General features: G+C 43.2%; 1 protein-coding gene across 4 annotated transcripts in view; it reads left to right on the plus strand.

Moving 5' to 3' along the window:
* The window catches only part of GALNT9 (polypeptide N-acetylgalactosaminyltransferase 9), a 252,854-nt gene that overhangs the window by 165,319 nt on the left and 65,823 nt on the right, over positions 1-21,712 (plus strand). For 3 of the 4 annotated variants that reach the window (XM_074606360.1, XM_074606359.1, XM_074606362.1), the window contains 2 exons: positions 1,458-1,655; positions 11,789-11,906. In XM_074606360.1, coding sequence (XP_074462461.1) covers positions 1,458-1,655; positions 11,789-11,906 — 316 coding nt within the window. Of the gene's footprint in view, positions 1-1,457; positions 1,656-11,788; positions 11,907-20,176; positions 20,309-21,712 lie in introns of those variants that run through there. The other variant, XM_074606363.1, reaches the window with a different exon arrangement.

Here is a 21,712-nt window from a genome sequence, read left to right on the forward strand (position 1 = left end):
TCTCCAAATGAAATGCTGGGACACTTTGTCTTTTTGTCGGTTATGCTCTTATTTTACGTTGCTACTTATTTGCAGTAAGTAGCTCATCATCAATACTCAAGGATTTCACTGAATCTGTGTCTCTCTTTACTGATGTGGGAGGGGTAAAAATGAGAGAAAGCAAGAGAACACGCTCTCATGTAAGCAATATGGAGTCTGCGTACGTAAAAGACAAACATTTTGTCTGTACTCCAGTACAGAGAAAATGCTGTTTTCTTGCAGAATAGACCTGAAAATTTATGATAGTTCAGATTGAGGCAGTGAAGATTGAAAATGGAGGTTGAATTAATTTCATAACTTGTCCTTTTCTGTTGGCCTACACGAGAAAATACATGGTGACAAACTAAATATAAGACAACAAACAAAATACAAGGTAACAAACTTGAAACCACAAAGGAACCTTTGTTGCCTTTTAACCACCAACAAAAAGAATAATGAGAAAAGATCAGTGCTCAAATCCTACTGCCTCTGTGAATTGCTGCAAACCACCATTCCCTTAAAGATACACGTGAGGGCTCTGCAAAATCTTCAAAGCTTATTTCAAGGGGAAACACAGTTACAAAGGAGTGAACCGGTGGCTGTTCCTAATACCGCTTTGAGAAGTGCTTTCCACCCTTATGCAAGTCCTGCTACCTCTTTGGAGCAGTTTCTCTGTAAATTCATAGCAACTTCAGACTGCCTTGGTCAGAAATGAATGTTTGCACTGAAGCTTTTTACTCTACTGAAACACTTTGGGGTGTAGCTTCTGTTGAAAGCGCATTGATGTTTTAAAGCCGTTTTAAAGCCTTTTGAAATGATGGCACATTTCCTGCAGCTCCCTGCTTTTGCACCATCTGGCAATTGAAATCTTCTCATGACCAAAGCGGTTTTAGAAGGCATAATGCAGCCACACTTGTCATTCAAACTGGATCCGATGGGGTCAGTCCTTAGGAAATAAGATTAAAACCTTTGAGTAACCTTCAGATTCGTTCGGTCCCTGGTGTGTGTTTTGTTCTTTAGGCCTTGTCAGCAAGAGCAGGTGTTGAATCGCTACCAGGCATCCTGGTGGTGTAGCTGTTAGGGGACCATTTAGTTACTCTTGGTGATAGTGTCTCTCAACGCTTGCCTATTGCAAAATGAAATTACAGTCTCCAGGCCTCAGAAAAAGTTTTTGGTAAAATTTTGTGTTGTTAAGCTCTGGTACAGCTTCATAAAGGCAATAATTCATGTGCTGTTGCTACATGAAGTATTCCACGCCAAGACCCAGCCTCTTCAGTGTGTGACAGTGACCTGCATTGGATCCCGCGACGCTGTGTTCTGGGCTGCTGTCTCCCTCCGTCGCTGCTTGGTATTAGAGAACTTTGTTTTATCAGACTGCAGAGCAGGACCTGGGATTACTGGATGGCTATAAAACATTTTGCTTTTTTTATTGTTCTCAGGGTGGAACCTGCACTTACCCGGATCAAAGAAGATCGAAAGCGGATCATCTTACCAGCAATTGACAATATCAAGTACAACACTTTTGAAGTGCAGCAATACGCCAACGCAGCCCACGGCTATAACTGGGGCCTCTGGTGCATGTACATAATCCCACCGCAGGACTGGCTCGATAAAGGGGATGAGTCAGCTCCCATCAGGTAAATCTCCCATGTGCTGTCACTTTGGTACTAGCAATGTTTCCATCTCAGCTGTCTGCCGAGGGGGAATTTAAGCGAAGCAAGGCTAGAGGCTTCGTACGGGGATAGCAAAATGAAACTGAGGAAAACAGATGGCTCTCCAAAGCTGGGGATGAATGTGTCGCATCTCAGAGCTGCACCACAACACGCCCAGGAGTGTATGTGCTCTAGTTGTGAATGCGTGGTTCAAGTTCACATTGTAGCCTTTAGTAGGACAGCAGGATCTTTTTCACCTATGCTTTTAGTTTCCAATGGACTCTGGCAGGAGTAATAAACCAGTGGAACATCGTGTATATGACAAACAAAGGTATTTTGTATGTGAGTACAAAGAGGCTGGCTTCACTCTTGGTCTGTAGGCAGCACTCTTGGCCATCAGCCCAAACCAGAGCCTCCCAGCAACACTGGTAGGAGATGTGTTAGCCTTGCCTTGTTCGAGACTTGCTCTTTTTTTTGAGAACTTTGCACGTGTTCTGAGTTTTCCTACTGGATTAATTTTAAAATGAAACTGGACCACATAGTTAGAGTGCCAATTTATTTTTCTCTATAAGGGAACATTTTACCTTACAGAAGTGGAACTTTCTAAGGAAATACTGTTTCGGGAATTGTGGTAGTGTTTTTGAGAATTGTTACAGAGGAAAAACAGGGACTGATAAGAAAGGGACATTCTTTCCCCTTCCTTTGAAAATTCACATCTCCTAGCCCTTCATCTCCAGTGCAGATGCTTGTCAGTTCCTCTGAGTTGTACTGTGCTGGGTGAAGGGTACGATTGTTAGCAACTGTTGAAACAAAGGCCAAAAAAAATGAAACCCAAGTATGCGCTTTAGGTTGCTCTGCCCTATTTCTAAGATTTCTTAGGAAGGACATAAATTACCACCTTAGAGTAATCTTCGTTTTGCTGTTTATCAGCTTCATCCCGAAGTTGAAACTCTATTGTATGGTCCCAATGTAGGCTCTGGCAGAGAAGCTGATGTTCTTCCCTTCCAGTGTAGAGCTTGAGTTATCAGGCCCTGAGAAGTCCACCCAAGCACTTCAAACAACACACACAACTGAAAAGGTCCAAGTGGTCTTTTGGAAGGGAAAGGACACAGAGGAACGAATCGCATTCCTAGGTGATCAGTAGGGTGAGGCCATCTCACAGGATCCGTCCCTCATACGGAGAGTAATATTTCAATCCATATTTGAGCAAGTGTTGCAGGTTGCACTTAGGTTCATTCTCATGCCCCGGGACTGCAAAACAGAGCTGTACGGTAACATTAACCTTATTTACTACAAGACAGCACAGTCCTTCATCACTGACCCTTTGCTCAGCTTGAAACCTCAATAAGCAGGAAAGTAATTACTTAGAAAATCAGTTTTCCTGGATAACGTGCCCTGCTCTCCTCACATTGTTTTAAAAGGGCAGATGTTTTATATCTATTTCACTCAGCCCTGAGAAATAGTTTATTGATGAGGGAAAATTAATCAGCCAAAGCTTTCACTCCTGAAATCGGGGTTTCAGTCTTTTATTCCTGAAAGGTTTTGCACACTTCATTACTTCCAGTTTATATGTGAAATCACTGTATTAATTTTCACATGAGTAGTTCTAGTATTTGAGTATCTTCTGTTCCAGAGGCAATGATCACACATCAGGTAAGACTGAACTAAGATGTTAAACCTCAGCAAGTTCTTAGACATGATTTTCAGTGGTGGTAGCTCGTGCACTCCCTCGAGTATGGAAGCTGTGTCTGCAAAACGCTTCTGGAAATTCAATTACAATTCTTTTTAATGGAGAATAAGGAATCTTATCCCTGTAATGCTGGGATAAGAGTGGTTTTTCGGCACTATGGGGCCTGATTTACCATGGGCGTTCCTCAGGTTTATGTTCAACCTCTTGCTGGAGTTATGCTGGCACTGAGTTGGGCTGATACAGAAGTGAATAAGGTCTGAACTCAAGCACTGAGTAGTGTTGAAATCTGATGCACGTAAGTAGCTGGCTCCTGAGAGCAACAATTTTCTTCTGAACCTGAGTGAAGCAACCCTCCAATTCAACAGTGCGCAAACTGCCCAGAGACAGATGAGACAAGCAGCACAAGGAGGAGAGCGCCCAACCCTTGCTGACAAATATCAGGAGCACTGAGACGTTGTGATTGCATAAGTATCTCTCCTGCAAATTATGAATTACATGCCCTAAAGTGCAGACACATCAATGTGGAACCGTGAACACTTATCTGTCTCCCTGGGAACATGTGCTTTGCAGGCAGTGATCTTGGAGAGCGGAGCATCCACTTTATAGCCACGCTGCACTGATTTCTGATGGGCCTCCGAAGCAGCAGCGCCTGGATGGATTTGCTAAAGGATTTGGCTGTGCTGTTCTGTTCTGCCTGCCTACAGAAAGACAAGGCAATTTTGTGGCTTTTAAGTGATATGCTAGCGTAATTACGGTAATGGAAGGAGTGAATATGCAAGTGTTATTGATGAAAAGGTTCAGGAAGTCTGTACTGAGAACTGAGATTTGAAAGTACACACGATGGGAACTTAGTAGCTGTAGAAAATTTAAGGTGTATTTTCAAAAGGAAGTCAGACTAGCAAGCAAACTTTTTCAAAAATCTCTGTTGGTTTAGTACAAATCTTGGTTTTGTAACGAGCTTTCCAAACCATGCACTGCAACTATGATTTCTGTTTCAGTCCAGTTCGCAAGGCATGCAAACTGGTCCACATTGCTGGTCTTTGGATCCAGGTGTCTGCTCAGGGCATTCATAAGATTGCCGGACTGTTCATCAGCATGAAAACTACAAGTTTATTTAGTCCTTGCTGACACTGTCCCTCTTAAGGCTTCCCTTGACACTGCCTTCAATAAATAGTAGGTTTGTTTTGTGTCTCTGTGTGTTTTGTAAAAGAAAAGGCTAATAACTAATAACCCCATGACTGGTTTTGTGGTTGGTGTTGCTGAATACTTCCTCCCAGATCTCCAAAGGGATTAAAGATTTTCAGTGTTAAAAAAAATGCGTACCCTGGTATCAGTGAGGATCAGAGCCCTGGCATTTCTGGTGTTTGCATTGTATGAATAAATATCATCGATCTGCAGAATTGGGTGAGACATTTAGAAAGCAGAGTCCAATTCCTGTTTTCTTCTGGGATTATACAACAGATGTGCGTACTTCTTTTCTCAGAAGTTTTCTATTTGAAGCCTGATCCTCTGCCTTCCTGAACACTAACAGTGGTGTGATCCTACTCAGAGCCTTGCTGGGGAGGAACAGGAATTGTTCCTCAAGCCAGTGGGGCACCGTATAGGCGGTTGTGTCAAGTGCACACCATAAAATGTCAGATCAGCTGTTGTGGTCCAAGCGACAAAGGGGATGTGACCTTGAAGTGCAAACAAAGGTAAAGAAAAAGCAAGAACAAAGTGTCAGATTTTGTAAAGATTTCTGATACAGTTTGAAGTCGGTTCTATTTTTTTTTTCCACGTTAATACTCTGAAATTCAGAACAATTGATGTTCCCCAAATTGGATTCTGCAGGCAATCCATTTTGCATGTTTGACATTTGAGATGTAAGATGTCTCTAACATGAAGATTTAAATGAGGATTGTTATTTTGACACGCTGTGTCCATCACGTCATTTTCCATTTGTGTTCCTGAGAACACACTGCCCAAAAATGTCCTTATCATCTGGCAACAAACTGTGTAACAAAGGAACCTGTTTCAAAGGGTTTCTAATGAATTTGATTATGCATTGAAACAAGCTGGTTTTTTTTCTATATGCAGAAGATACTACTGGGTTTTGGAACAGTGAGGAAGGTTTCTGGCATCCTGAGCTCTGGTTCATCTTCCCTCACCTGCCGTGATTATGATGGACTGCTCTGTGTTTGATTTCTTGATCAGCAGCCACTAACATTAGAGTCATTAGTCAGCCTGACACAGCCAAGCGCTGCACAGCTTTCCATTTTATCTTCCTCCAGCAGCACTGGTGCATTTCATTGTCGCATATGTTCTCACTTACTGCTTTAATATGCCATAGCTTGGTACCAGTAGGAAAGTGTATGTACACGCACTCTCAGCCACTCCACAAAGCACTTGTGTCTCACTCATAGATATAAATTAGCGTCTGATATGCCCACGGTGAAGTGGTTTGTGCTGCCTGCGTTAGCTGGGAGCGTGTGTGCCCATCTCATGTGCACGTCTGGCCCCGTGCTGGTCTGTCGTAGTGATGGTGATACAGCCATGTTGGGTCTTTGCTGTTCTAGGAAGAAATCTCTCTGTGTACCTGAGCTTAGGAAGGGGCTCATCTGTAAAGTCTTTCAGGATAAACCATGCGGTCGTGTAACAATAAAGCTGGTGACTGTATATTGATTATGGCCATCTTTTCAGTTGCTGCTCCACAGGAGCCTGTAGCAGAGCAGTTTCTTTTTCATTTGTCCAAGTTCTGACGTGTATCCTGCAGTCCAAAAAATATACTGCTGTGGGGCATCAGGGAGTTATTCTACATCGCTATCACCCTGCCTTTCCTTGCCGAGCTTTCTAGGTTGCTTTTTTTCACATGCTATAGCTGTCCAAAGGGGTTAACAAACCTTCCCATCATTAAGCTTGTCAGTTTTTTTCCCGTAGCTCCCGAGCAGCAAATCTGTCCTTGAGTTCTGTTCTCACAGCCTGGTGTGACTCTTTCTTGCAGAAGACATGAGTTGTAATTAAAAAATAAATGCTTATGCAGGTACCATGCAGGTTTCCCCGCTTATCTGTCAGGCCAGGGGTGAGGTGCTGCTTAGGAACCTGAATCAAAGAAACATTCTGCCAGGAAAGATGGAAAACTCAAAGATACGGTGTGTGTGTCATTCGAATCTCTTTCTCTCTCTCTCCTTATCCCTGTATATATATGTTTATGTTTATATATTTATTTATAGTTATATTTGTGTTTGTATTTATGTATTTGTGTGTCCTTGGTTGTAGGTCAGTTCTCCTGGAAATTAGACTTGTCGTACGCTCTGAAAACTGTTTCAGATGTGACCTGATTGCATGTATACTGATCTTAAGGCAGGGGGAGAATGATGCATAAGGGAAAGGAGACTTATCATATCACGTGCAATACGTCAGTCTAGTGCTCATTGCTTTCTCCTTCACGTGTTCCTGATGAAGGCCCCAGGCAGCATCCTTTAGTTGTCTGTAAAGGGAAGGAGGGGGATGCACCTGGCTGAGAAATGTGTATCAGCGCCTGCTGGCGTGTTGCCGACAGAGCCGTGCTCCTGGAGATCTCACTGAAACGAAATTGTTGTGACTCAGACCTACAGCAAGGGGCTTTCATCTCTGGCCAACGTGTCCTCCGTCTCTGGTACCCCATCCCGTAGCAGGCACTGCCCTCTTCCACACAGTGCATCTCTTCCCTTCCCCAGTGCCACCCGCACTGTACCTGTGGCCACCGCAGGCGGGGAGGGAGGGAGGGAGGGTTTACCACCATGACGTGCTGCTCGCTGCTTCCTCCCTTTCCCCAGAGTATTACCCCGAGTAATGTCTCTCTCATATCTCCCTCACTACAGCCATGCCATCAAGTAATTTCCACAAATTGACTATGCTGTATCTTTCCCCCGTGCAGAATCAATACTATTCTACGCTCCATTTTAAGGTTTAGCTGCAAGAGCCATTTTGCTGTGTTTCCCACGTTATCCTTTGAGTGCTGCTGTTGATTATAATTAATGCTTATAACATCCTCAGTTGTGTCAAAGAATATTCCACAGATCAATTAAGTTTCCCAACACCTTTGAGGTGTTGGTAAAAAATAGCACACCTCTAATTGCTATTTTGTGTTGCCTTCCTTCTAAAAATGTCACTGTTTTACTAGGAAGTCCATGACTTAAGGGAAAAGGTCCTTTTATATACAGCAGGTGTGGTTTAGGTTACTGTACTAAAAGTAGTAGATATGCGGGAGTTTTTCAGGTACTGGAAAAACGAATTAATACAGCTAAGTGAGGGTCTCATGCTTTTTGGGGGGTCTCATGCTTTTTGCAGTTTTTTTAAAAAGTGTTTGCAATGTGTCAATGTAACGCTGTAGTCGGTATAAATTATCCACCTATATGCTTAAAGCAATTTGAGAATTGAATCTCAGGCTTTCAAGCTGCTGAAGCAGTTCTCAGACTTTTCCCCAGTATTTTATGTGTGCTTCGCAGATGGAGAAACAGAGGCAGAAGGAAGTGACTCACTGAAGACCAGATGAATGACAGAGCTGGGAAGAGAGTCAGGGTCCCCCGGCTCGCAGCGCTGTTACCAGCTCACTGGGCCGTGCAATCGCATTACACTTAGTTTACAGTTGGGTCAGTCAAAGCACAGGGAAGTTAAGGGCCTGGGCTGGATGAGGACTGGATGCCCAAAACTCCGGTTGAACCTAATGGAAGAGTTGAACAAGCAGTATGCAGAAAATCCAACATCGTGCATCGTAGGCAAGTTCTTCCATCGCATCAGAATGCAGCCAGGGCAGAGCCACAGGCCGCTCCGTTCAGCTGGTGGGGCGGCAGCCGTGCCGCTGTGCAGAAGAGCAGTGGCTGCAGGCGGCCAAATGCAGGTAGAGGAAGGCACTGACAGTGGCAATTTTTGACTGGCTTCTCTGAAAAGCTGGATGTGGTTCCTTCTGCCATTGCACTGCTGTTGTTGCTTGTTCCTAAAAACATATTTTTTTCTATATCAGCTATGAAGGCTTGTGGAGTCTGTATGTGAATCTATGTAATGAGAAGAAATAAAACCTAGAAGAGAGAGAGGGAGTTGCAGAGGCAGTCCTCAGTGGCATTCATCTGTGAATGATAATTACGTAGTTGCATCTAAATGTTTTTCCCGCCCCCATTCAATTAACAAGTTAGTGTTTTAATGGACAGAGACGACAGCTGCAAAAATCCATCCCCCAGAGAAAAAGATTCGAGCACCTAAGAGCAGTCTGCAAAGCCGGGCAGTACCGTTCCTCATTAGGAAGGAAGGAGAAATGTCCTCATGGGAGCATCCTACGGCTGTAAGGAGCTGCCTCCAGGGGATTTGGCGGGGCAGGGCGGGGGGGGCGTGTCTGGAAAGGGAAGGAGTCTGAGCCCAAACTAGCAGCTCAGTTTTGCAAAGCAATGATGCTCTCGCCTTCATCCAGTTAAGCCACCTGCGTTTAGTTTTAAATACATAAAAAGGAAAATGAAGAACGTGGAATGTGTTTCTTCCCCCCACCTCCTTCCCTTTTTATCATGGTTAACACTTAAGAAATACCTAATATTCTCTCAAAGGCTTATTTCATTTCAAAGCTCCTGAATTCCCTTTCCTTGGTCACGTCCGTCTTTTATTTCAGTTTCTAGACCAAATTTATTCCTCGGTAGCCTAAAATATGGTTTTCAGTGATAATAGGATGAGACGGTGGGATATATATAGGATATGTCGGGTCCTGTGTGCAGGAGAGCGCTCAGTCTTTCTAGGCAAGTCTGTCTTCAGGCATGGCTCTAGGAACTATAAGCAGGAGGGTGCATTTTACCAAATAACTTGAATTTATAAATGCCATCCATCTTGTAAAGATCCTGGTGTACAAGTATATGCACCAACAGAAGGTGGATGTGTCCAGCCGGGAGTACCAAGGACCGTGTGTGGTTTTCATAGAGCTCTGAGACCACTTCTGACTAGAGACTGATTCAGCAGAAAGTTTTCACAAATCACAGCATCAAGCAGAGAAGTGCTGGAATTTTTTGTGCACGTGAAAGGGGGACTGTGGGGCGTGGGAGAGGTCCAAGCACTGAGGGTGCTGGTGGTGACCCTGCTGCGGTTTCTTTGTAGGGTTTGTGACATCTGGCCTCAGTTTCCTCCAGCCTTTTTGACTGAAGGGGCGCGGGGATCTGGCTGAGAGTCCCACTTCAGTCCAAAGTCGTCTGTGAAAGCCAGATGTTTGCCTTTGTAACCACCATTGAATCTTGTCCCCCCAGCTCGTGATCCAGGGAACGCATCTCACTCTGCAAGGGTGGAACATGGGAGTTAATCAAGCTATTTCAACTTTGTCAGAAACAGTGCTGATCAAATGTGTTCCTATCAACAGCTGCCTTTTTCAATTACGCAGGGAAAACATGAGAGGGAGAGTGTGCACTGCAGTATACGCTTGTCATGATCTGAGAGCTTGCATTGGCTTTCAAACTGAGAAAAGGTGCAAGGGAGAGATGCTGAAGCAGTACCAGTAACGTGAGCGCGACAGCAGAGTCCATTACAGCTAAGTAACAGCAGCGCTTCAGCAAATGAACCTTTTCAAGGGTACCAAATACTTCCTGCCATAGGCTGCAATGTTCTGCAATGCTGGGTTATGCATTAGGCCCAGGAGCAAAGAATTGTTTTATCTAACCCTATCTTGGCTGTTTGTTTGAAGCTTTTTTAACCTCCTGCTGTAGAAACAGTGAACTGATGATGAGAAAAACGACCTGATGTGATAACACCGTTCTAGCAGCCACCTGCTGCTACTGGTGGGATCCACCAATACATGGGTGAAAAATGTGTTCATTTTCCCAGCCAGGGCAGTTTTTCACATGTGTATGAAGCTGCCTCATGATTACGTTTCTCAGATGTCATGGGCAAATACCTTGTGAATAGCTTTCTGTGCAAGTTGAAGAAATGTGCAGGTATCTGGGACAAGAGAGACTTCACAGTGACAGTATAACATTAGTGCATGACAAGGGAGACTTCTTAAAATAGGTTTTAGACCTTTTCCATCATGTTTGTTTCTATAGGGCATTTTCATGGTGTATGTATAAGCTTGGGTGTTAGATAGAGCATTCTCTATTCTACTAGAAAACAGAAAATTGGCATAAATTAGAATTTTCCTGATGTCTTTTTACAATAGCACTGTTAGGAATAACGTCGTATCTGCCAGATGGTCCAAACTTGCCTCCCTTTCAATGCAAGAGGGAGCACAGCTCATCCTTCTAGGTCAGCTCCAAAAGTGTTCAGTTTCTCAAATGATTCTGCAGTTTTTCTGATTCAGCAGCCTGCTCTGTTGGGATCTCACGAAAATGGGGTGTCTGTCCACAGGGACCAGGCACATCCTGTAGCTCAGATTGCAGGATGACTCCCCATGATCTCGCAGTAGGCTCTATGCAACCTGCAGCCAAATTGCATGTCAAACACGGAGCTGCAGGCTCTTGTTGGTTTTCCACCTTAGTCAAGTTTACATTTTTAAATTATGCGCTGTAGTAGCAAAACCTAGCTCCTACCTTGAATTTTAGAGGCAGTTGTTGTGACCAGTACAGAGATGCAGAGCAAGTCTGGATGAATGAAACTAGTACATGTCACTAGCTTGTATTGCATTGAAATAATGCTTGTGTTCGTACGGTAAATGATCCCAGAATTTGTTGTCATGTGGTGCTGCTCGGTGACAGCGTTCAGATTGCTTTGTAAAGGAGAGCAGAGCCATAGTTTTACACATAAAGAAACTGATGCTCAGAGAAGGGAAATGATTTATCTGAAATCACCCAGTTGGTCAGTGGCAGATCTGAGGGCAAAGTCTCTTCCTCTGAAAATTTTTCCTTTTCTAAAGACTGACCTCAGCAAACATAGAAATGTTAACCATGGAACAGCTTCACAAAGGCTGAAATGTATCTGCGGGAGCTGACTCCAGGAAGTCCCTTGCCAAACTTCACACCATGATTGACCGATGGCTCTTGACATGCAGTTACTTTGAATATGTGGGTAAAGGGAGTCCTCATTTCTGACAAAGCTGATGGGATTTCTTTGTGTATCTGTCTTTTTAAATAAAGTGTTTTCTGGTTCTTGTGCTACTCTGTATGGTGATGAACTTCAGCTCCAGCACAGAGGTTGTGTCCATAAAACAAAGGAAAACCAGCTGGATGCTTCACGTACATGCATGGAGTGCTTGACTTCACATCTTGTGTCTGTCTCACAGACAGCTGGTCCTAGTGTGTCTGGCAGTGTGCTAGTTACTTGGGTGGCACTGGTCCCACAAGGTCCTCTGTCCATTGGGGGGATGGCGTGCAATGCGATTGCACGCTAATAGATACATTTAAAATGTAAACTTGAAGACTAAGAACTGTTTTGTCTGTGTAAAATTGTTAGAAGGTGGGTTCTGTAGCAGCTAATAAATGACTTAATTTTTTACTTTAATCTCTCTGTGCAGGACACCAGCCATGATTGGATGCTCGTTTGTAGTGGACCGAGAGTATTTTGGTGAGATTGGCTTGCTTGACCCTGGTATGGAGGTCTATGGAGGAGAAAACATTGAATTGGGCATGAGGGTGAGTAACAAAGAAGAGAGTTTGTGCCATGTCCATTTGCAAAGAAAGACGGGGAGCCTGTGGCCCAACAGAATTGCTGTCTGACTGATAGGTCATTATGCTAAAGTAATTGATATTGCAATGCTATCTGGAACTGACAGTCCCAGTAAATGAATGTTTCTGGCCTTACTGGCCTTAAGAGAACTGAACAGTCAGAAATATGGTTTATTGTTTCATTCTGTCAGTGTCTGAACCCAGAGAGACAGATTTTCCCCTTTCCCACTAGCTCTGCTTGTGCAAACAGCTACACTAAGTCTTCATGTGCTCATTGCACTTCGATGATGTTGTATGCTTGTGCCTAGCTGATGCAGTACCAACAGAAAACTAAGGCCAGACTGCCAGAAGTCACTTATAATGCTCTATGTACAACGCATGATGTGGTTTTTTAAAACTTTAAGGGTCCTCCATATAGAATCAAAACTACAGGGTACAGGTATTTGATCCTGTCGGATAGGTCAGTGCAAAACGTGGACAGATGGCTTCGGGACAGCATCAGTCCACCCTGCGCTTCTAGACCTGTAGGAGGTTTGGTACTTGTGATCCTTCGCCCTTGTTTTCAAGGTGGTGCTTGCCAGCAAGTCCTTCTGAAGTCCAAGGAACATGTCTTTGCTTAGCACTTGAAAATTAGGCCACTTAATGTTGCATGAACACAGTTTCCTCGTTATAAAGCTGACTGTTTAATTATTTTCCCCTTACTCTTTATTCCCTGCTTCACAGTAACACGTCCCTGGTGCATGTAATGTGCTCATTAAGGCATATATTCTGCTCGTGGTGAAACATTGAACATCAAATTAGTCCATTCTTTATCTGACTCTTTTTTTCCAAAATGGCTACAAACTCCTTCACACCAGTGGGCTGAGGAAGAAGGTCATTACAGCAAGAGTTTATTTTCACGTATGGGTGTGTATTTATTATTCCAGCATCGCAAGAGGGAAAGGGTTTGTAATGGGACTGTGCTTATACTTTAAGGTTCAGAATTCACATAGGGGACAGAAAAACTGCTACCACAAATCATCCAATTTTCCTTAAGAGGGTCAGGCTATTACCAGGATTGTGTGAGCTTTCCTTTATCATTGTGCAGGGCTTTGAGCTGTTTGAAACTTTTTCCACATGGCTGCTCCCAGAATAGATTGAACGCTCTGGCAAAACTCTGGCGTAGCTGATGAATAAGCCTCCTAAGAAATCTGAAAGCTGTCACTATTCCTTAAACGAGAAGAACTTGCTGAGTACGATTAGGGCTCCTGGTAAACAGAGGCAAAGGTTTTAATAGGATTATGAAATGGCACTTGCTTGAAGAGACGAGGATTTGAAGTGAGCGAGGACAGGTTTTCAGGGGTAGGGAACCTGTTAAGGTCTGCAGAAACCTAGGATCTAGAAACCTGCTCTCGTTCTTTGGGTTTGGTTTGGGTTTTTTGGTTTGGGTTTTTTTGCCATACAAAGAATAATGAACCTTACTGTTTGAAAAAGGCTTTATAAAAGTACAGGAGTGAGTGAGTGAGTTTATTCTGAAGTAACTGTACGTCCACAGCATGGATCTGTTACTCTGTGTTTTCAGCCTGGATCTAGCACGGTAAGTAATAGAGAGCGTCTGCCTCCTAATTTGCAAGTCCTACGTGTGATACCCTCCTGCGTGTCTTTCAGAGCTGTCAGAAACTAGCAGCATGAAAATGCACAGGAACCTTCTCCCTTCCCTCTAGGATATTTATAAAATCACTGTGAATTTATGAAGTTTTTTGGTTTGGGTTGTTTTTTATTTTTTAACTCCAGAATCTCAAAGTAAGTCGCAAAAATTCATTCCTTTCCCAAGGCCTGGTGCACTGACCCACGCGGGGATATTTGGCATATCCCCTATGCCTGCACAGAGGGATCACAGAACCACAGAATACCAGGTTGGACGGGACTTCAAGGATCATCTGGTCCAACCTTTCTTGGCAAAAGCACAGCCTAGACAAGATGGCCCAGCACCCTGTCCAGCTGGATCTTAAAAGTGTCCAATGTTGGGGAATCCAGCACTTCCCTGGGGAGATTATTCTCGCTGTTCTCACTGGGAAAGTGAGATAATGGCTGGCTGTTCTCACTGGGAAAAATTTTCCTTGTGTCCGATCAGAATCTCCCCAGGAGTAACTTGTACGCATTACCCCTCATCTTTTCCGTGTAACTTCTTGTAAAAAGGGAGAGACCCTTTCAATACTGGAACATAAGGTCTCCCCTAAGCCGTCTTTTCTCAAGGCTGAACAAAGACAATTCTCTCAGCCTTTCCTCACATGGCAGGCTTCCCAGTCCTTTGATCATCTTGGTGGCCCTTCTCTGAACTCTCTCCAGCCTGTCCACATCTTTTTTGCGTAGCAGGGATCAAAACTGAACGCAGTGTTCCAGGTGTGGCTTGACAAGCGCCGAGTGGAGTGGGATAATGACTTCTTTGTCTCTGACGGTGATGCCCTTGTTGATGCAACCCAGCATCCTGTTGGCTTCCTTTGCTGCAGCAGCACACTGTTCACTCATGTTGAGCTTGTTGTCCACCAGGACTCTCAAGTCGCTTTAAGTTTCCCCAGGTGCAAGACCTTCCTTACACTTGTCCTTGTTGAACTTCATAAGGTTCTTGTTAGCCCACTCTTCCAGCCTCTCCAGGTCTTCCTGCAGGCTGTCTCTCCCTTCCGAAGTGTCCACTTCCCTGCTCAGTTTGGTGTCATCAGCAAACTTTGTCAGGCTACACTTGATTCCATCATCCAGATCACTTAAGAAGATACTAAACAGTGTTGGTCCCATTTGTCGATCCCTGGGGGCCCCCACTTGTGACAGGTTGACAGTTTGAAAAGGAGCTATTGACCACGACCCTCCAGGTGCAGCCTGTCAAAAGCCTGTTGCCCGTGTGTGACTTTGCCTGTGTGGAGCAAGGAAAGACAGAAAAGGGAATGAAAGAATGAATGAATGAATGAATGACTAAAGAGCAAGAAATAGTACAATAATAAATAATAAAATGGTAGGGAAGTGGTGGCACACGTTTGGCTGAAAACAGTCCCTATTTAAAATAGCTGTAACAATAATCTTTTAAACTTTTTTGCAAACTATTATCATGTTACTGCTAAAAGAAAAGGGATTAGGCTTCGAGTGTCTGAATTAGATTACATTGTACCTAATGAACCCTCATTTAAATCGTTTTATTAAAGGGAAATAGGGAAAGACAGTGAAACTAATGAGCTGATTTGGGAGGATACTGTTTGATAACCCAGCTAATCCCCCTTAAATCTATTGTTTATTAAAAAATTATCATCTTGGGTATTCTACTATTGGCTTTCCCCTTTTCTGAATTCCATAAATGGAAATATTTAAATAATTAGCCTAAGTGAATTTCTGTACTGAGTAAGCAGTGCATAAAGTGATGGGGCTACCACATCTGTTGAAAGTATTTAGGGATCTGCAGCTCTTTTTTTAACTCGTATTATTTTTTGTGTAAACTTCATATTGGTTGGAGCTGTGACACTCTCCTTAATGGGTTAGCTTTGCAGTGAAGCCAATGTCTTTTTGCCAAGCTAGAGAGATTCTGGTTTGTTTGAGAAAAAGCACCAGCTGTTCTGGGAAATAAAAGGGAGGGGGACATGATTGCAGGCTTGTGACAGTAAGGACACTTACATAATGTCATCTTGTACTATATTTTTCAAAGATGACAGTTTCACCGCAAGATGGATAAATACAGGACTGAATTCTGTTATGGACAAATGGTGCTATTCTCTTCATGTTCACCAACCAGCTACTGAAGCTGATGGGAATTTGTAAGCACCTAAAAACTGATTTTGGCCAGGAATTTACAACGGCAAATCATGGCCAACTCCTATGTGGACGAGGTGCCTTCGTAAGCACGAGCAACTTGGCTTGTTAGCTGCATTCAGGCGAGCACCACACCACTGCTCTGCCTCCTTCCATCCACCTGGATCCAGCGAGCGGTCGGTAGCCCTGTTTTCATTTCAGCTGCTGTTCAGCTGTCCTTTTCCCAACCTGGAGGCAGAGATAAAGAAAAACAATGGTACTTTCTCCTGCAGCAAAGCTGTGGATGTGTCTGTGCCCGAAGAAGACACCCTAAACTCAGCATAGATCATGTTCATCTTTGCTGCTCCGGGACATCAAATAGTCTCTCTGACCTGTAGTACAAACAGTCGTCCCAATAGTAAGAGAAATTCAAGGAATGCTTAAATGTAGAGGAAGACAGTGATCCCTGTAAGAGAGGGTCACAAATTATGACTCTGTAAGAAACTGCATGGTTTGCAAGGATCAGGTAAGTTCCCTTTGTAGTGGGAGCTACAGACACAATTATTTAGAGAGGAATCATATAAACATTAAAAGCCGAGTTTATGATTTGACCTAATATGAGCAGTTTATGATGCATCTTTTTATAGTGAGTCATTAATCATTGCATTAAGGATCTCTCTCTTCCTCTGGTGCTCCAGTGATAAGGCGAATGAATTGCTGTTCTTTTTATTTTGTACCCATCAACTGTAATAGTGGGTGGGAAGAGATCAAGCATTTATTTTAAAGGAGTCTCTAGTACAAATTAAATTCTGCTTCCACCATTAAGAATCCAAACAAATTAAATAAAAAATATGTTGCCACATTCACAACTGAAAGCAAAACTTTTTCTCTTTTATGGCCAGCATCAACTGGACATACTACTTTATTCTCAATAACTGTGATATACCTCCAAGGGGAGAATCTCCACCAGTTGATGAATTCTTAGAGGTTCTAACTCAGAAATTTGAAAAAAACCCAAAAAACGAGCAAACACTACCCACCGCCCCCAAGCTAATGACTTACCCAGTTTGAGATATATTAAAGAAACCTACTGTTTTAAGAGGTCCTGGCCAGAGAAATCAATGAGAGATGTCCCTAGGTAGCAGTGTGACAAATTAACTCTATGGTGACTTCAAGTGATGGCTTAGTTCTCCAGCAGAGTTTAGCTGGATGCTTAAGATTAGTTGTGACCTCGTGTCCTCGTGCAGATGTGTCACAGGTAATTTTGGCCAGTTTTGGCTGCTGACAATGGCACGGTCCTGGGAACACACAATCCATTAGGATCAAAAAGAATTGTCTGAAAGCAGGATAAAAGCTCAGATCATCTGCGCGCTCTGCTGTTGTGATTGCATTGCTAATGGTGGCCGAGCTCCCAGCTGAAACCAAGCACGGGTTATGTATGTAGGGATGCAGTCCCACCTCGGGGCTTCGCAGAAATACTGTGTGTACTGTAAAAAAATCGTGATGCAGATTCACTGAAATCTCTTCACGAGGAAATAAAGCTCGTTGCCTAACAGATTTTCATACACAAGCAAACCATTATACTCTCCAAACTTACGCTATATGGCCCGGCTTTACTTTCTTTAAAAACAGATGAACTACATTTTCTCTGAACAGAAATGCTAATGGAAGATTGTTGAGTAGTGAATTCTTGACCTGATTTTATTACCCTCAGCTAAGGAGATTTAGATTCCTTTGAGCAGTCGGTGTTTTAAACGCAGATTCTAGGCTGGTGTGCTGTAATAAAAATGCCACAAGGTTTATGTATGGCAAACGTTAATTCTGAATTCTGGACAATGCTTTTTACCCTGTGTGATTCATGGGGCCAGGGCCCTCGTCTTAGAGCTAAGATATAAATAGGAACCCCATTCAGCAGAGTTTCTCAAAATTTTAGCAGTTTACATGCTGTGGTAAAATACAAGTGAAAGTTGTACAAAAATACAGGTTAATCAAAATGTCTTATTTCAGTAAATCCAAAATTACTTCATTTTTATTTTTACCTTTCCCAAGCTGTAATTTATAGTATAAAATAATTCTGTTTCAAATGAAAAGTTTTTTAAAAGAGCCTTTCAGGTTGAAGACATTTAATCATTTAAATGATTTTAACAAAAAATCATAATTGCTGGCATCTGAAAATGTAGTGCACTCTGTCCTTAGACATGCCTATTCACATTGGATTGTGATAAATCAGCATTTTCAGCATGAAGTTAAATGCTATTTAAATGTTTCTGAACAGTTCTACGCTGAACTCTGCACCACCTAAGCAAAATCCTAATAAGTGATGTAATCTACTGTTATTGGAAGTTACTCTGTTGCATTTATTGCAAAGATCGCTGTGATAAATTTCCTAGGTCTCACTCTCCAGATAAGCCATGTAAGTAAAGGTGTCCTCTTTTCCATCTCCAGTTTAATTTAGCATTTTTATGGGCATTTCCTAAGGTAAAAGAATGTTAAACTTGTAAAGTCAGGCATTAAGAAATCATGAAAGGATTGAATTCATGGTGCCTGGATTACATTAATTCGCAGCTCCTTTCCCCTCGTCAAAATAGGGATTGGAATAGTCTGTTCTATGGTGATGTGCATATATGACGAGCCAGGTCCTCTACCCGTATAAACGTTCAGCGTCTTTTCATTCCACTAGAGTTTCATTGATTCAAACAGGATGAGATTAGGCTTGACATTTGTATAGAGCAATAATGCATTCTGTCTGGAAAAGGAGACAGACTTAGTTGTAAGTGAAGACGCTCGTGCAGGCATTAAATCCCAGGCTGCCGAACCCTGGAGTGTCTGAAGTCGCCATGGATCACCCCCATTGCCAAAGTGCACAACTGCCAGTCCCGATGGGTGACGCGGGGCGACGACTCTCTTAACAGCTTGGAGAAAGCTGTTAGCAGCCCTGGTTGCTCCAGTCCTGGCTCTGTGGTTGTATCCTCTCAGTAACTGGTGCTCGTGACCCTGGGCAGTGACCCACAGAGATGCAGCGCTGTCAGCAAACGAGAAAACCATGAAAGAGCAGATGAAGAGGACAGGCTGAATCCCAGTGTCGCCAGCGCCCGGTGCCAGGGTTTCGAATGTCTGACATCAGCCACCTTTCAAACCAGAGGATTTTACTTGTAAAGGGTCTTCCACACAAGAAAGAGAGGAATGTGAAAACAGCATTAAGCAAAGCCAAACAGTTAAAGATGGCCCTTGGCCTCTTCCGACTAAGAGTACTTGCATTTTTCTCCTACCAGGTCATTTATATAGTCTTAACTGTACTCTAAATGAGATGCACAATCTTGTTTCTGGGGGGAGAATCCAACTCCCTACCTGTCTGCAATTTCTTTGAACCACAGTATCCTTTTTTTTAATTTTTGTTTACTTTTTTCTTTTTTTTCTTTTTATTAAATTGAAGATAACTGTAACCTCGAATGGAAAACAATGTTTTCAGCAGAACATAGCGCAATGGTGCTTTAGCGTGAAATTGCCAGCGAACTACAGGACTAGAGCTTGTGAGTACCATTAAAAACACTCTCTAAAGTGGGAGCATTGGAAATAGCTCAGAAAAGAGCATCTGGCCATTTGGCTTCAATATCACATCATGCTCCATCGAGTGTAACATTTTATGTTACAAACTCTTTCGTGTACTAGGACATTATAAAAGCACAAGGCTGGAAATTTCAGAGAGATCAACAGTGAAAGAACTGAGGAAAGAAAATGCTTCCTTAGTCTTTGCTGCTTTCTTCTCAGCCGCCTTCCTGCAGGTTTAATCTAAATCTGACACAGGTTCCTCTGGAGTGGCAAGTGTGAACTGAATGAGAGAGGAAAAATGCAGAGAAGTTGAGTGTGCTAATTGTGTTGAGATTGAAATAGCTTTCACTTGCCTAATGACGAGACTGAACCAAAAGCACAGAGATGAGCTACAGCTGGTCAGAAACTTTCTGATACAACATATTTTCTATTGCAAAATAACAGCTCATCCAGAACTCCAAATGTTCTGTGGAACTCTAAATTTTGATGCTGATTACTGAAAGCCTGGCTCGGGCTGTTGCCTACCCAGAGGTGCCCAGCTGTCAGTCCTTAGCTGGGTGCCCAGTACACCTGGCAGAAGGTTTCTTTGAGGTTTTTGGAACCATTTTGAATCTCTTTCAGAACTCTTAAAAAAATAAATAAATTTTTTATATATATATATATGTGGAAAACATCTTTCCACTTGAAAAAAGAAATGCAAAAGTGTTTCAGGATACCAGCTGTTCCTAGATCAGGGAAATGCCTGTTTTCTAATTGACCTTTTGATTAGTTCCCCAGGTGATTCTTGTACTTCCAGGGATGAGAGGTTTAATCTGACCCTCTAGGAAGCACAGAGGGCTTTTAGGAGGACTCTCTTAGCCTGAGCTTCTGCAGTTGAAGCAAAGCCTTGGTTTGGGCTGGTGTCCTGTGTGAAGGTCCCTGACCCAGCGGAGCAGCCGGGGGGTGTGAGGCCCACAGCCCAAATGGCATCTGGCCAGCTCTGATGTGTGGTTGTCTTGCTGGAAGGGTTTCCCAGGCACCATCCTCCAGGCAAACCATCTCACTTGGGAAAATGTACTTCAGCCATAGAGGTGAGCTGTCGGGTTTATAGGACTATCCAGTGTTGAGGGCAGTGTCTGGAGGTGGGATTGTAGGTATTGAAATATATAACTTGTTATCTGTCGCTGAGGTGTTACCCTTGTAGGAAATTCAAGTCACCGTTATTTATGATGTTAAACAGAGGAGTATAAATCTTTACCACTGGTGAGTGAAAGCGTTTTTGTTATGTGAGTATGAAGAAGACTGAGTTGATCTTTGAGGAGTTGTGTGTTTGGAGGGGGGAAGTGATGTGGGGTTTAGGTTTGTTTGGTTTTGTTTTAATTTTGCCTGGAAAACTTTGGGAGGTAAGATGACATTTTTTACTGTGTCTTTTGCAGTCTGCTAAAGAAATGTCTACCTGACTTATAATTACCCTTGCAATAGCGTTGCCTGAAGAGAACAAAGCATGTTGAGCTGACCTGTGTGACAGACACCTCTGAGCTGAGGAGCAGGAACGGGGAAGGAATAATGCACGTACCTGCGCTGTTGAATAGAAGTTCACTCCTTGGGGCCAAAAAATTATATCATCATCTGCATTGTGTCTTAATACACAGAAAAAAGCAATTTAACACTGTAAAGAGATGATGAAATAAACAAACTGCCTTCTTGTTGAAGGCAGCAGCAGATTAGCCACCAATGAGAAACTTTAAATGCAAGTCTTCTATAAATTTGGGTTTAATGGCCTGCGTAGTGCAATGGGAATATTCACAGCAAAGGAGCCCCTGGGCAGGGTGGCTGTGTTGTACAGCAGGTCAAGCACTTGACTGGGGAATAGTCACCAGCTGCATGATCTTGAGGAGCCGGTTTCCTACCCTTCCTCTCCAGTTTGCCCATCTGCAAATGGCAATGATAATAATCACTGTATAGTGGGCAAAACAGAACAGGGAACGGTAACATTTTCATCTCTGCAGTGGCAGAAAATGTCCTCTGAAAGGGGTACGGATGAGGTCGTCCTGTTTGTTTTGCGGTTAAGATTTCAGAAAGGCACTGTGGGCCAGGCACCTTGCAGGAACGTGGCAGGGAGAGACAGTTTCTCGCCCAGAGAGCTTGCAGACGAACGAGACCCGGCACAGAGGGGCCGCAATGGGACACAGAGCAGGGAAACAGGTCCCTGTTCAGCTGAGCACAGACAGAAAATACCCAGGTGTGAGTGTCTGTGGGTAGGATGGCAGTCCTGACAGAGTCATCTGTTGCCACCTAGTCTTTCTCCTGAAAGTAAACCCTAAAATACTTTCCCGCGGTTGCCTTGGTTTTATGGTCTCTTCCTTTTTGGTACTGGTGGCAGTGAGTATTTGCTTGCAGTCATGTTGTAGAACACCACCATTGTCCAAAACCAAAATAATAAATTGCTCATCCTGCAGAGGTATATCATTTCCTTCCATTCAGTGTCCTTTAAC

Source organism: Larus michahellis, chromosome 13, assembly GCF_964199755.1.
Source record: "Larus michahellis chromosome 13, bLarMic1.1, whole genome shotgun sequence".
Taxonomy (NCBI): Eukaryota; Metazoa; Chordata; class Aves; order Charadriiformes; family Laridae; genus Larus; species Larus michahellis.